The sequence below is a fragment of the Ailuropoda melanoleuca genome, chromosome 5 (assembly GCF_002007445.2).
Source record: "Ailuropoda melanoleuca isolate Jingjing chromosome 5, ASM200744v2, whole genome shotgun sequence".
Lineage (NCBI taxonomy): Eukaryota > Metazoa > Chordata > Mammalia > Carnivora > Ursidae > Ailuropoda > Ailuropoda melanoleuca.
The window spans coordinates 15,270,477-15,286,880 of NC_048222.1; the positions used below are offsets into that span (position 1 = coordinate 15,270,477).

The 16,404-nt window shown below is 41.9% G+C and overlaps 1 protein-coding gene across 1 annotated transcript in view; it reads left to right on the top strand.

The window, feature by feature from the left end:
• Positions 1 to 5,191: 5,191 nt before the first annotated feature.
• ELOVL2 (ELOVL fatty acid elongase 2) overlaps positions 5,192 to 16,404 on the top strand; it is a 91,489-nt gene continuing 80,276 nt past the window's right edge. The window contains exons 1-2 of the mRNA XM_019796060.2: positions 5,192 to 5,373; positions 10,313 to 10,474. Coding sequence (XP_019651619.2) covers positions 5,192 to 5,373; positions 10,313 to 10,474 — 344 coding nt within the window. The remainder of the gene's footprint in view (positions 5,374 to 10,312; positions 10,475 to 16,404) is intronic.

Here is a 16,404-nt window from a genome sequence, read left to right on the forward strand (position 1 = left end):
CGAGCACGCCCACCTCTCTCCGCCTCCGCGGCGCGGGGCCGACTGGGAGATGGAGTGCAGAGCCTAGTGAAGACTTTTGGAGACTGCCCCTCGGGGACTACAACTCCCACAATGCACCGCCAACTTGGACGCTTCGCTTCATCCTCCCTCCGCCTCTGGTTTTTCTGGAGCCGCAACCTCTGTCTACCGACTACGAGTTGGTGTTCTCGGAACCCGCGTTAAGTGGCTACCTGTGCTGCGCTGTGCGAAAGCGCCAGTGATTGCAACCATTATCCCACACGCGAAATCATTTTGTTCCACGATCGACGAAGCGCGAAGAGGGAAAGAAGGGGAGGCAGCTGCCTGGAAGACTGGTTGTATGTGAACCTAGCCCTATTGCTGCGGGTACACGTTGGATACTTCGGCTTTTGAGGAAATACGTCCGTGTCAAACAGGCAAGGCAGAGGCACAGAATCTCCCTTTTCCTCCTGTAACAGATGTCGGTCTGTGTTTTCATGAGTAATGTATTTCAGAAATGGTCCGCGAGGGACTTAAGTACATCTGTTTAGCCCTTAATTCACCTGAGTTGTAAATTTAATTCAGGGACTTCCTTGAAACCAAGCGACACGTGACCCAAACCTGAAGATTTTGCCGCACTGGCTTGAACAAATCCTTGTGAAACAAGACAATTTTAATAATCTCGAGTACTCTATCTCTACCTGCCATCAAAACTCTTCAATTCTGGCAGATTATATTCATTCGTTAAAGATGTGCCCCCAGAAGAGAAATGTGTAGCCCACTTCTAGAAGGTACCATAAATAGCCTTCCCGTTCTGTGACTGTTGCTCCCTGCAGTGCCTTTCTATTCTACAAATTCCTTTCCTCTGTTCTCTGTCTTCAAAAACAAGCCAACGAAATCTGAGCAGAAATCTCTTGATTTAACAAATATATCTTGGCCATAACCCAGCTGCCCCTCTGTAAATTGTATTCCCTAAGCAGCAGTATTATGAACATATACTGCATATGAAAATACATTAAGGGATAATGACTTTGCAGAAGATTTAATACAGTGTTTCTATGAAGAGAAGGAATCCAGTGCAGTTATGATATATTGATCAAAAAAATCAATTCTATTGCATAAATAAAACACATTTTATTAAAGCCCAATTGAATTGTTGAAAATAACACAAGAACTGGAAGAATTTATTTTAAAGCTTTTTATCTTCCCTTCCATTCCCATGTATTGAATATGTAATAGATGCCCGACACTGTTATAAATGCTAGGGATACAGCAGTGAATGAGACAAACGTGTTTATGCTCAAGATGCTTAGAGTGGAAGATACGGTAAGCATAAATAGGGAAACCTCCAACCGCTAATTCCTATAATGAAAACAAGCAGGAGAGCATGATAAAGGTAGAGGTGTTATTTTAGATTGGGGGGGGGGATCAGAGAAGGCCTATCTGAGTAAGTGACATTTAATCTGAGACCTGAAGGATCCAGCCATGGAAATACCTAGAGAAAGAGTGTACCAGGTAATAGCGGCTAGAGGAAAAGGCCCAAGGAGGGAGCAAACAGCCATTCCACTAGGCCTTGGTAGTATTTCTCAACATTTCGAATCACCTAGGGAGATTTAAAAATTACAAATGGCCAGGGGCGCCTGGGTGGCGCAGTTGTTAAGCATCTGCCTTTGGCTCAGGGTGTGATCCCAGCGTTCTGGGATCAAGCCCCACATCAGGCTCCTCCGCTAGGAGCCTTCTTCTTCCTCTCCCACTCCCCCTGCTTGTGTTCCCTCTCTTGCTGGCTGTCTCTGTCCAATAAATTTAAAAAAAAATTACAAATGTCCAGACCAAATGAATCAGAATCTCTAGAGGTCAGTCGCAAGCACAGTACTTTTTAAAAGCTCCCAAATGATTCTAATGTGCACCCATGGTTAACCACTGCTCTACAGCAGTGGTTCTCATTGAATGGTCTCTGGACCAGCAGCATTAGGATCACCTGGGAACTTGTTGGATGTGCAAGTTCACAGGACCTACCCCAGACCTATTGAATCCAAAACTTTGAGGTAATCTCAGGAAAAAAAAAAAGAGAGAGAGAGAGAGAGAAAGAAAAAAGAAAAAAGTTATATTGGATTAGGGTAGTAGTCAATGGAGTAGTGACAAGTGGAAAGATTTAGGATATGTTCTGGAAGGAGAATTAGCTGATAGACTAGATGTGAAAACAGATGAGGAAAAGAAATCAAAACTGACTCCCAGGTTTGTAGCCTGAGCTTCTAGGTGAATGGCTGTGCCCTGTCTTGAAATGGGGAAGACGATACAACCATCTCCCTAGAATGCTTTATGAACTCCTTCCTTTACAAACGATCCTTAGCTGTCCAAGGGAAGGATGTGGTGACTGTGGTGAAGTCCCACAACCAAGAAAAAAAGTCTTTTAACTCTCGAAAGTCCAAGGGCCTTCCCACTAAACCGTGCTGCCATAGGTCTCATCATTTGCTATATTAGAACAGATCATGTTTCCAAGGATAAATTCTGTAGGGGTTTTCAAGGATAAAGTCTTGAAGTTATTCTTGAGCTGTGGTTATTTGTGGAGTCTACTTACTGTTCTCATCCCTGTATGAGAGGATGAGAGTATGAAAGGAACCCCCTCCTTTCTGATCTCAAGCATCCTTATCCTTCAATCTCTGTCCAATTTCCTCCTCAGTAAAACCTCCCAGTTTCCTATTCACTTGTCTAACTCCTCTAAGCCGGTGGTTCTCAGCCTTACCTGTACAGGGGAAGCTTTAAAAGCAGATTCTCAGGCTTCATGCCAAGCATATGAAAGGTGGGCAGGGGGATATAGAGGGCCTGTAACTGTTTGTTTGTTTTTTAAATTTTTTATTACGTTATGTTAGTCACCATACAGTACATCCTTAGTTTTTGATGTGTTTCATGATTCATTGTTTGCGTATAACACCCAGTGCTCCATGCAGTATGTGCCCTCCTTACTACCCATGACCGTCCTATCCCAATACCCTCTAGGTTTTGATGAACAGTCAGCATTGAGAAGCACTAGTGCAAACCATATTTAGAAATTAATTAGGTACCTATCTTATGATGTTCCTTAAATTGTTTTATGTTGTTATTTAGTATTTCATGCATACATATATATTATTTAATATTTCACACACGCACGCATACACACACACACACACACACACACACATATACATATTCTGATTCTCAGAGAACACTTATTCCTCCCCTACTCTTTCCTTCTGTAAGGAGGAAACTCAATTGCTAAGAATATGTCTAGTCTCTCTGTGCTCTTTTATTCCCTGTGTCCTTGGTCTGGAGAGGAGTGACTTATCTAATTAGTGCATTTAGGAAAAGAAAAATTGCTGAGCTTGTCTCCTCCCACATTCCTCTTGGGTGTGAGCTGCCTTAAGCCTCCTGTCTGTGTAGGCTTTCAGCTTAGGGAGGGACCCCTAGTTCAGCATTCCCTCAATTTAGGGTTTAATTAGCAGGCCTGACTGGCTCTCACATTATTATATGTTCTCTGACCTAGTCTTTATTATTAATAAAGGTGACATTTGGCCTCCATTTGGCTTACTGTTTTGTTTAGTTTCTCATTTGGGCAACATTATTCATGGTTCCCTTTTAGCAATCCCAGACTGCTTTTAAGATAATTAAGGGAAAGAGCCATGCATTCAGCATTTATGTAGTACCACATAGTAAGTGCTAGTCGGAAATTGAGTGGTCCAAATAGTTGATTTCTAAAGCCTGGCAATAGGCCTGAATTTTAGTCATTTAATCTCTAAGTATTGTGGGAAGAATTATGCTAAATGTCGGGTGGATACAAAGTAACTAAGATAAGATTACTGCCCTCAAGGAAAACCCGTCCTAAGGTAAGTGTTTAGCAAGTAGGACTTTGTACCAGGCACTGCGCTAGCCAGTAGTGATACAAAATAGGTCAAATATGCTCCCTTGCATGAAAGAACTCAGACTGGCTCAGCCTTTTTCAACACTGACTCTTCTGAGCTTCATGAAATCAATTGAATAAGTCATGATCAGTACCTTAAAAAATAGACTAAAATAGAACAGAAGATATCACTGTGTATTACAAGTGCTAAGGGCAAGCGCTACTCGTGAAACTTGCTTTAGTTATCTGTGTATATGGGTGTGTGTGTGAATTGAATCACAGTGCAAAATATATTCTTACTGTAGGTTACAGTTTTTAAAAAGTTAAAGACCTAGTATCTAGCAGAGGAAGGCAGACATGTATATAAGTGACTATACTGAATATTATTGTACCTGTAACAGGAATTTTACAGACGAGATCAAGGCTCAGGGAATCTAAAAATTTGGGAGGAGGTAATGGGTGGAGCTGACATTCAAACCCAGGTTAGTCTGATTTACAAGAAAATTTTGTTTCCATTGGACCACAAGACTGAGGATGACATTGGGCAAGTTCTCAGGAAACAGGGAAGATATGGGAAAAGACATGAGCAAAGTCTTGAAGTCGTTAAAATGCATTTTGTAAGTATAGACAGGGGATGTCCAGATCCTTAAGATTCCATGGAAAATAAACAATTCCTTTCAGTTCTAATGAACTTGGTGTGGAGGTATAAAAAATGGTGGTCGAGAACTCCTGTTCTGTAATTAGAGTCTGGATATGAAACCTGACATGGTTGAATTAGTTCATCTCTCTAAAAGTTTAAACCACTACCACATTTGTAAACATTATAAATCAGGTATAATAACAGTCCCTTCTTTGGAGGGTTGTTTTGAGAATTTAATGGGATGCTATGAAAAGCTTACTTAGCATAGTGCCCTGCACTTAGGAGGTCTTCAATAAATAAATATTAGCTGTGAATTTTAATAACTTAATGTATTCTAACATAATGGAAGGAACTGAATTACAGAATTGGTTTCATTCAATTTATTTGTACTTAATTTGGGAAACAGTCTGTTAGAGTTTCACCAGAGAAGCAGAACCACCATGTGTGGTATGGAATAAGGGAATTACTATAAGAATTAAGGGCAGTTGAGTTAGTAGTGGACTGTCTATGCAGGCAGTTGCCTCCGTGTCTAGTGTTGATCCCACAGTCGCTATACTGGCAGTTGAAAAGGAAAGTTGGATGTGAAAGAGGGCAAAGGGCAAACTAGGACCAATGAGCACATGTGACCAAGAAAGACTAACTAGAACTCACGTCTGCCCCTCCCTCCTCCATCCTCGATGCCACAAGAGATGGTAAGAGAAGCTGGCACCCCTCATTATGGAGCTATCACGCTCTCGGTCCAGGAGTTGGAGAGGAGAGAAGAGGAGATTTGCCAGGAGCTGGAGCGTCTTAGTGTCCAGGGACTGCCATCAGAAATGTATTCTCTCACAGTTCTGGAGGCTGGAAGTCTGAAACCAAGGTGCTGGCAAGACCACACTCCCTCTGAAGGCTCTAGGGGAGAATGCTCCCTCGCTCCCAGGGGTGGCTGGCCAGCCTGGGCCTTCCCCAGCTTGTAGCTGCATCACTGCAATCTCCGCTTGCCTTTCGACCAGGCTCTCTTCCCTCTGTGTCTGTCTCTCCTGTGTCTTCAGGAGGCTTTCTTATAAGGACACTAGTCATTGGACAGAAGGCCTGACCTAGAAGGGCCTCATCTTAATAGAACTGATTACATTTGCAAAGACCCTGTTTCCAAATAAAAGTCACATTCTGAGATTCCAGGTGGACTTGAATTTGAGGAGGGGGAGGGGACAACACCATTCAGCTCTGCGGTCCAGGAACTGAACTGCTTTCGGATGTTCTCCATGACAATAGGTGGGTTAGTGGCAGGTCAGAGACAGTGTGCCTGGCACCTCCGGCCAGTCATTAAAACATTTTTAAAAAACTGGCAGCTGCTTCATTTCTACCTCCCAAGTAGCATCCAAAATATCTCTGTTGGCCAACACTGATCCAGAACCATACCGGAAAGGATATCCCAGCTTAGCTAAACTGACACAGTACAGAGCCTCAACTCAGTAAGAGTCATTGAGGACTTTTTTTTTTTCTTGGAACCGAGAAATAACTTATCGGAAATGTTTTAAAAACATTGATCTGGGATGCCTGGGTGGCTCAGTGGGTTAAGTGTCTGCCTTTGGCTCAGGTCATGATCCCAGGGTTCTGGGATGGAGCCCCACATTGGGCTCCCTGCTCAGCGGGGAGCCTGCTGCTCCCCCTGCTTGTGTGCAATCTCTCTCTCTCTCTCTGACAAATAAATAAATAAAATCTTTTAAAAAAAGCATCGATCTGGGGGCGCTTAGGTGGTTCAGTCAGCTAAGCATCTGACTCTTGGTTTCAGCTCAGGTCATGATCTCTAGTCAGCTCAGTAGGGAGTCTGCTTGAAGATTCTCTCCCTCTGCCCCCCCACCCCCGTCTCTCTCAAATAAATAAATAGATCTTAAAAAAAAAAAAAAACATTGATCTGGCAGCACAATGGAGGAGAGATTGGGGGTGAAAGGGATTGAAGATGTTAAGAAATCATTGGCCTAATCCAGGAGTCTCTAAACTCTTTATGACTGTGCTTTTGGTAATGGTAGACGAGATAAATAGGGCCAACCCTCTGGCAGAATACAACTTAAAAATCTGAATTGAGAAAAACTCTAAGTGTCAAAAACACCAATAAGATAATGAAGAATAATTGGTCCAAGATTGGAGAAGAGACAGAATGGAAATCCAGAATTGAGCGCTAGCATTGAGGGGCTCCTTTACCCAGAGGTCCACCCAGAAGTCCTGAAGAGAGTGCTGAGTATCTCCTGCCACCGCTCTGGGGACAAGGGCAAAGCTGGAGTCCAGGGCTAGGAGCTGCTGGAAGACCATCAGGCCCAGGGGACTAAGACACCAGAGTCACACCACAGGAGTAAGGGGGAACCAAAAATAAACAGGCAGCCTGGGTCAGCTTTGCCTGATCTGGCTGACCCAGAAAAGTTCAAATCCTGAAATGGGATTAAGGAAATCCCCAAGGCCTGGCAGAAACAAATTAAGAAACTCAACATTCTTCGACTCACATTATTTTTACAAATAACTTTTCAGACACAACTTTAAGCACATACTCAAGCTTTTTTCCCCCTTTTATTGCTTGCCATTCTTAGTTCAAAAAACAAAAATTAGCACCCCTTTAATACATGTGTATTTGCTTCCAAAAATGAAAGAGATGAAACAAAATATTTAAGTTTTAAAAATTTTATGTCTAATGGTAAGAAGACATTTTAATATCACTGTTTAATTTTCTAGGACTGCTGTAACACTGTACCACAAACTGGGTGGCTTAAAATGACAGAACTGTATTCTCTCACAGTTCTGAAGGTCAGAAGCAGCAAATCAAAGTGCTGGCTGGACTATGCCCCCTTCAGAAGCCTCTAGAGGAGAATCCTTCCTTGCCTCTTCCAGCCGCGGGCATGCATTAGCTTGAGGCAGCATAAATCTAATCTCCGCCAGCTCTTTACAGGGCTGTTTTCCCTCTGTGCCTCTGCCTTGTCTTGTAAGGACTCGTCATTAATTTAACTGAAGTTTATCTTCAACAACCCTATTTCCAAATAAAATCATTGTGAGGTACTGGAGGTGACGATTTCAAATTATCTCTTTGTGGGACACAATTCAACCCATTAACAATCACCAAATAGTCTTCAGTGCTATAAAAAATCTTTTGAAAATGGTTAATACTTTGAGATACAGCAGCTCAATGTATCAATAGATACAGCAGATCTAAGTTCACCTTATAATTAATTTTAATGTTCGTCAAAATTGTAAAAGATGCCTCAAAAAGACCCAGATTTCCAAGTGAAAGCAGAGTATCTCTGCCTGACTTTCTGAATTTTGATACACATTTGTCAATCCCATCCACTTAGTATACAAAGATTTTTGTAAATATTCAGTTAGCAAATTTCCATCTCTCTGTGTTCATTGTTCTTGAACATTCATTGGAAGATGTTGCATTTTTTTAAAGATTTTATTTATTTATTCAACAGAGATAGAGACAGCCAGCGAGAAAGGGAACACAAGCAGGGGGAGTGGGAGAGGAAGAGGAAGATGTTGCATTTTTATCATTTTTACAATTAAGTTAAAAATTCATGAGGACTGTTTGGAAAATTTGGGGCAAGTGAAAAAATTCTGGTTTCATGTTTGTGTGTGACACAACTGTGTAGTTTTGACAATTAAGTCATATAACAGTGGACATGTTTTCAAAATAGCCTCTCCATAGCGTGCATTTCTTTTACAAGTAACTACTTTCTCCTTTATTAAGTCATCCTCTTTATCTTGAGGTTACAGAGTAAATGTGGTTATTTTTCCAAACTGTCGCTACGTACTATGCTATAGAGAGCCACTCTATCATTTCATTACAGAAAAGAAGCAAACTGAGATGGACACCGACCTACCCCCCATATTCATCTACCTCTCAGTGTCACACAGTGGTTCCAGCTGCAGGGGGTGCTGATGGCAGTTCAGGGATTGCCTCTCCCACACCCTTCCTGGGGTGGCCACATCCAGGGACTGATCCACACAGGAACACAAAGGTCTGGCCATCTGAGCACAACTCAAGACAACTTGGAAGGGCCTTTCTAGCTCCAGAGCTCCCATGACGTCAGCCCCAGAATCACTGGCCTGCAGTATAGCTCGACTTCTCCCTCTGATGGCTCCTGATTCCTTCTTTTTCTGCCTTCTACTCTGGTTGAAACCAAGGGCACGGCCTTCATAATCATCCTACTGGCTGTGTCTCAGGGTTTCCTTCCCAGGAACCCAAGCTAGACACCATCACTTAAGAGGGAAAAAAAAAAAAAAACTTCACGAAGAAGAAAAACAGAAAACTCGTATGTAGTACAAAAGATTTGCTGGCCATTCTGGTGATGACATATTATTTTAAAGTCTTGCTTTTACAAAATTAAGCCCATATAAAACCACTCCTAGCAAGGAAACAGCTGTGCATAGTGATACATTGTGAGTGGAACCCCTACTATGCCCTCAGGATACTGGCTGTTACTCTATTTGACGTGTGACCATATAGCATAAGGACAAGTGAGGCCCTCAGTGTTGATCCTTATAGTAAATATTAGGAAAGCTTACCTCTTTTAAAAAAAACATATTTTTATTTGAGAGAGAGAGAAATAGAGAGAGAGAGAGTGAAGCAAGGAGGGGCTGAGGGAAAAGGAGAGAGAAATTCAGACTCCACGCTCAGTGTAGAGCCCAATATGGGGCTCAGTGTGGGGCTCCATCTCACCACCATGAGTTCATGACCTGAGCCAAAACCAAGAGTTGGGTGCCTAACCAACTGCACCACCCAGACACCCCACTTACTCTCTTATTAAAATAAAAATATGTACCTTCTCATATTTTCTTATGTTCTCAATGTATTATATTTCACATTCCACTCATCTGGGCAAATAGCCACAAGAACTGAATGTAGGGTATAGCAAAGGAAGGGCAGAAGGGGCCCAACACTGGGGAGACAGGATTCAGGAGCTGTGTGTGCTGCCAAGGACACAGAAAGAGCCCCTGCTAATTTCCAGATTGTTAACCCAAGTGACTGAATGGAAGTCAGCACCCAAACAGAAATCTTTGACTTGGGAACAAGGTTAACCCTTGTGACGCTGGATTTGGATCATGATGGTGGGAACTCTGGATAAGGACGTTCAGCAGGAAGACCTCCAGGGGTGTCTAGATGTTGTTCATGAGAACAGTCAGGCCTTGTTGGAAATGTGAAAGCTAAAGGAGGAATGAAAGTCTGAGAAGAGAAGATTACAAGATAAAAGTATGTTTTGAAAAGATTATGCACAAAAAGGGGGGCGGGGGAGAAATCTTGGGGGAAAAAAAAAGATTAGGCCCAGCAGTGGAGTTAAAGATATGTTAGAAAGATCTTAGGTCTTAAGGGCTTCCAAGCATGTTACCCCCATATAGGCTACTTCGGCATACTGATATTTTGAATTAAAAGCCCATGAGACACAGCACGTACAGGGGAGGCCCCTATCTTCCTTTTTCTTCATGAAAGCAGAAGAGAAAATTCCTATGGGAAAGGTGCCCTCCCTGTACCAGGAGGAAGGAAGCCATTCCTATCACCAGAGAGGAGAGTTGAGGTCAAGAGAAATCTGTACAAACCTGGTTCAACAAACCCTGATCTAAACACTTCTCCACCATCAACTGCCCTGGCCCCAAACCCTTTGTCTTGTCACATTTTCACAACTGACTGTTCTTTGTCCACGTTGTAAGCTTGGATACTAACTGCTTCTTGGGGTCTTCATTTTTCTCACAAAGGCTCCCCTGTACATGTAAAATTACTAAACAAAATGTGTGTGCTTTCCTCCTATTAATCTGTCTTATGTCAGTTTAATTCTTAGGCTATCTGGAGACCCTAAGAGAGCAGAGGAGAAATTTCACCTCACCTACAAGTCTCAAGGTGACCTCAAAGAGGCTACGGAGGTGCAGCTGTGGGCTAATGAAGTCCAAGGCAACGGCATATGGAGGGCACAGGGAGGGAAAGGAGAGGATGGGTTCAAGAGGTATCACTAAGAAGGGAGAATTTTGTGACTGAAAGGCATGAGGAACCAGGGAGAGGAAATAGTTCAAATTTTCCCTCTAGACATTACTTGGAAAAATATCTTCATTTCAAATACACAGTCTCCTATTCTCATGCTGACCTCCTAGAAATCCACATAAGTATGATGGAATTTTTTTTTTAAGATTTTTATTTATTATTTATTTGACAGAGATAGAGACAGCCAGCGAGAGAGGGAACACAAGCAGGGGGAGTGGGAGAGGAAGAAGCAGGCTCATAGTGGAGGAGCCTGATGTGGGGCTCGATCCCATAATGCCAGGATAATGCCCTGAGCCGAAGGCAGACGCTTAACCGCTGTGCCACCCAGGCGCCCCAAGTATGGCTGAATTTTTAGAAGTGATTTTTAGAAGTGAAGTTATAGTTAGGCACTGAGCACACCCTAGTTTCTCTATGGCAACTAACACAGCTAACTATAGTAATAGATTTTTATCTATGCAGATAGCAGCAACTCGTCACAAGCAAGAAGGGGCATAGGGCTGATACTCATTTCCTTTCTTGGTCCAGTCATGACAAATAGAATATTTGGCTTTATAGATTATCAAATTAAAAGAATATATTGTGGGAGCCTGGGTGGCTCAGTCGGTAAAGCGTCTGCCTTTGGCTCAGGTCATGATCCCAGGGTCCTGGGATTGAGTCCCGCATCCAGCTCCCTGCTCAGAGGGGAGTCTTCTTCTCCCTCTGCCTGCCAGTCCCCCTGTTTGTGCTCTCTCTCTCTGACAAATAAATAAATAACTAAATAAAATCTCTATTAAAAAAGATTATATTTTAGCTAATTAGGTTAATTTGTTAGTTTTCTTTTTGAGGAAAGCCTAAACAATTTAGAACTTTGAAAGATAGCTATACTATTATTTTCACAATGTAATAGATTGAATATTTATAATGGATATTCTGTCACTCCATTTGGGCTGTGATAGCAAAAATTCCACAAACTGAGTGGCTTAAACAACAAACATTTATTTCTCACAGGCTCAGAGGCTCAGAAGTTCGAGACACGAGCAGATTCAGTGTCTGGTGAGGGACCACTTTCTGGTTTATGGAAGTCTGTCTTTTCACTGTGTGCTCATATGGCAAAAAAAGAAAGAGCTCTCTGGGGTCCTTTTTACAAGGACACTAATCCCATTGGTGAGGGCATCACCCTCATGACCTAATCACCTTCAAAAAGCCCTATCTCCAAATACCATACCATCATTTTGCAGGTCAGGATTTCAACATATGAATTTGAGGCGGGGGGACATAAACATTTGGTCCACAACATGTGTTTCTTTCCTTTGGTAGCTGAGCCAATCTTATTTCTAAAGTACCACAGCCATTTCTACCTACCAGAAAAATGGGCATCGACAGAGACAGGCATTAATAAAAAAAAAAAAAATTCCTAAGTCATGTCATGTTTTCCTCAGTGATACACAGAATGGAGTTTGCATCCTTCGATTTGAACAATAAAGCCCTGATTCTTGTGCTTTCAGAGAAACGTGACATTTTATCGGATCTTTCTTTTCTGCTACACAAATGTTCATTTCTGGTAGAATCTTTTTCCCCCCAGGATAGATTTGGGATGTTAATCAGTTGAATAACTAAGTTACTGCAGGTCTATTTGAATCAGGACTGGGGAGAATTACCTTGGGTGATTACTGAAGACATGTTTATTGAACTTACGGCTCAAGTCACTATTTTCAAGCCACTGTTTAAAAAGTAGTTGTCAAGGAGCCCATGGGTCGCTCAGTTGGTTAAGCGTCTGCCTTTGGCTCAGGTCATGATCTCAGGGTCCTGGGATCGAGCCCTGTGTCGGGCTCCCTGCTCAGTGGGGAATCTGCCTGGGATTCTCCCTCTCTCTCTGCCCCACCCTCCTCCCCCGGCTCATACTCTCTCACATGCTCTCTCTCTCTTTCAAATAAATAAATGAAACCTTTAAAAGAAAAGTACCTGTCAACATAGTACTTTCCTACCTTATATGAAAATGTAATATTAGGTTCGAACTTCTTACATTGTAACTTAACTGAAGTCTGACTAACAGTAGCTGATAATGTTCCTGTTGTACTCGTCTAGGATGTTAACTCATTTCATCTTCACCCATATTCTGTTAGGTAGAAACTATTATTATTCCCATTTCACAGATGATGAAGCTGAGGCGGGAGAAGTTAAATGCCTAGAGCAAAGTTACCTGGCTGATAGATGAGAGAGTCAAGATGCAGACTGGACACTCAGCTCCAAGTCTATGCTCCTGACCACTCTACTATTCTGTCTGTGTGAGTGAGGGGTATGTGGTTACAGGTTACTCTGGCTTGCCTCCATAAAGTTCTAAGAATCAAACACATAATTATGTCATAGATTGGGAGGAAAATCAAACTGATACCCACGATATAAATTGCTCCTGAAGGACACCACAGGTCTTGTCTGCCATCCAGCCTACCCTGGAGTCCCACCTTCCAATATTCCATCACACACAATAAGAAAGAAAAACACAAGCATTAGGAACCTAAAGGCAACACGGTCTTATGACCTTTTGCTGGTGAAAAGTCATCAAAAACTAACAGACAGAAAGAAAGCTGAAAGTGTCCTCCAGTTCAAACTTCAAGTCACCGTGCATTCATGAGTTGTGAGAAGCATTTTTTAAATGAATTGCAATAGAATAAACATATCAGAGTATGTTTCATGGAGTAAAGGTATTATTTTATTTATAAAACCTTTCTTTTTGTACAGAATCACAACTTACATATTTCTTGCTGTGGTTGCAAACAAAAAACTTTGATATCTACTGATCTAGTCTATATTCCCTTTCCCGAGACCAGGAGCAAACCTTCACTTAACAATGGTTGTCCATCGGACCTTAAGAGCACTCTATAAATTCAGGCCTAGCACTTACCACTTTGGCAGTTTTTATTGCCTTAAGAATAACTCTAGATTTATATTTAAGACTGTTTTGTTTTAACATTTGAAACTCCTGCCTTGCAATGTTTTGTTCTTTTTACCTAAAACTATATAGATTAAGCTATAAGTGATTTATAGGTGAATACCTCCAAAAAGTAGAGGTTTTCCAACAAAATAATTCCCAAGAACTGGAAAGGACTACCAGAAATTATCTAGTTCCTTGCTATTCAAAGTGCGGTCCACAGACCACCAGAACTAGCATCAAGAATCTCAGGTCCAACCGAAGACCTACTTAATCAGAAACTGCAAGATCCCCAGCTGATATGTATGCACTGATCGCATCCTTAGCATCCCTACAAATCAGGACTTTAAGGTACTAGCAGGAAGAATATTCATCAATTCAGATTTAATAGAGCTTTTCCCCAAATCAGAAAATGGGAAAGAGAGAATAGTAGGCACAAGTTGTATCAAACTATATTTATGATTTTACAAGATACATCTTGCCATATATATGTGTATATATGTATATACATATATATGATTTTAGCTTTATAGGGAGGCATGGTTATTTATGTCCTCATTCTCTGGACACCTCACTTACTACTCACCATCTCACCTGCTTGCCCACCTGTTCTGATTCACTTCTCTATTCATTTCCACCTCCTCTCCCTTTCTCTACTTTCCACCTCTCTTAACCCAACCAAAACACCAATTTTCCCTTTCTGCTCTGAGGATTGCATGTATCAATGTACTTATATGTGTACAAATATCCCTATTAGTGTGTATCTATAGATTTAAAAAAATTTATTAGGGGTTCTAATGAAATGTATAATGAAGTTTCACTTTAAAATGCATTTATCGAGTTTAGCCCAATGATCCAATAACTATGGGAAGAAGTACAAAGATGAGAAGAATATTGTTTCTATCATATTTTTTACAGTTTCATGGAGAGAGAAGTGTGAAAGGTGTTGTGTAGAAATGCAGATCCTGTTATGTAAGTAGAAGCAGAATTCATATTGAGGAGCTCAGAGAAAAGTTCCCCCAAAGAGATGGTTTTGCATTGGTCTTTTAAGAATGATTGGCATGTTGGGGCACCTGGCTGGCTCAGTCAGTAGAGCAAGGGGCTATTGATCTTGGGGTCATGAGTTCGAGCCCCATGTTGGGTGCAGAGATTACTTAAATAAACTTTTAAATATGATTGGCACTTCTATAGGTGGAGAGAGGAGAGAGGAGAAGAAGAACGTGTATTTCAAATGAGCATGGTGGGTGTTGTCAGGGAACAACAAGCAATCATAGAACCTATGAAAGGGTGAGATTGGAAAACTAGACAGTGCCTAGTTATGGAGAACTCTAATGTCATGCTTAGGCACTAGGTTCAATTCTAGTGTCTAAAGGAAACCACTCTTGGGGCGCCTGGGTGGCTCAGTTGTTAAGCGTCTGCTTTTGGCTCAGGGCCTGGTCCCAGGGTCCTGGGATCGAGCCCCGCATTGGGCTCCCTGCTCCGCTGGAAGCCTGCTTCTTCCTCTCCCACTCCCCCTGCTTGTGTTCCCTCTCTCGCTGGCTGTCTCTCTCTCTGTCCAATAAATAAATAAAATCTTTAAAAAAAAAAAACATACAGGAAACCACTCCTGTTATATCCAATGTTATTCGTTCTCCAAAACCCAAGACGAATAATTTTGTTTTGAGACACAGAGCCAATGGTTTCCTGCTTGTAGCATCTACCCTACCCACCCCAACCCTCTTTCACCAGCCCCTGGCGTTCTTAAGTCCAAGAGCAAAACTCCCTCCCATGACCCATAAACCCTTGGTCTGACCCAGCCTCCCGTCTCTCCCCTCTCCCCCTTGATCTCTTTACTGGAACTTTATAGTCTTTTACTCCTGCAGCCATCCAGGCTCCCTCTCAACACGGAGTGTTACACCTGTTGCTTTCCATTCCTGGAATGCTTTTCTACCTCCTGCCCACTCTGCTCTTCAGCTGGCTGGCACCTGCCAATCGACTTCTGCTCATATCACTCCATCACTGCTCTGTGACTTAGCGGACGTAATTTGGGTTTCCCCGCTGCATATTGGCAGGGCATTGTATCCTTTGAAATCACATGTTACCGTCCATAATTAAACACATCGATCTCTTCATTTGGCAAAGTCAGCTCTGCAATAAGATTGTAAACTCTCGGAGAACAGATTTAACATCCGTTTAGCTGAAAATGGAACTCCTGCCCTTAGCACTGTGCCTGTCACATAGTCTGTTGAATGAATAATTGGGAATGACATAATTTGTAGTGGGATTCGGCAAATAACTCAGAAGACATTAGAGAGAAATTGGAAGCTTATAAGCCCTAGGTGAGCATGGGAGGCAGGGGTGTTGCCAGGGAGAGAAGGGTGGTATTACAAAGGTCTAATTTGCACGAAGTGTATTTTTACATTGTGAATGTGTAAATTACGCACATGTTAATGACTGCATGTGTATCTGCATTTCCTTTGCTCCACGATCTGCAGAAGACACATACCATTGGTAGGTGAATAGTTCGTCAGAAGGGTATTTGTTTAAAGGAGAAACTTCTTTTAGTACAGAGTGTAGATAATATATTCTCCAGAGCCTCTATTTGAAAAGCACAAGTCAAAAAGATCACAGAGGCAGGCATTACCCATACTAATTGGAGGTGCACATAATTTCTTCAGCAGGGGGTGCTAAAATATAACTTTGGCGCAGTGAAGCTTGCTTAACAAAAGTTTGTGTAGTTGAGTAATAGACTTGCCTATTCTGTTCTAACTGTCACGTATAGCAAATATATCTAAAAAAGGCTAGTCTTGTAGAATATGGGCGTGAGAGATCTTAAGAACCAAAGTTTAAAAGCTTTCTCAATATTAAATACAAGGTTAATTTCCTCCATGTTGTCACTTCGTAAGATTTTTTTTTATTATATTATGTTAATCAACTATACAGTACATCCCCGGATTCCGATGTAAAGTTTGATGCTTCATTAGTTGCGTATAACACCCAGTGCACCA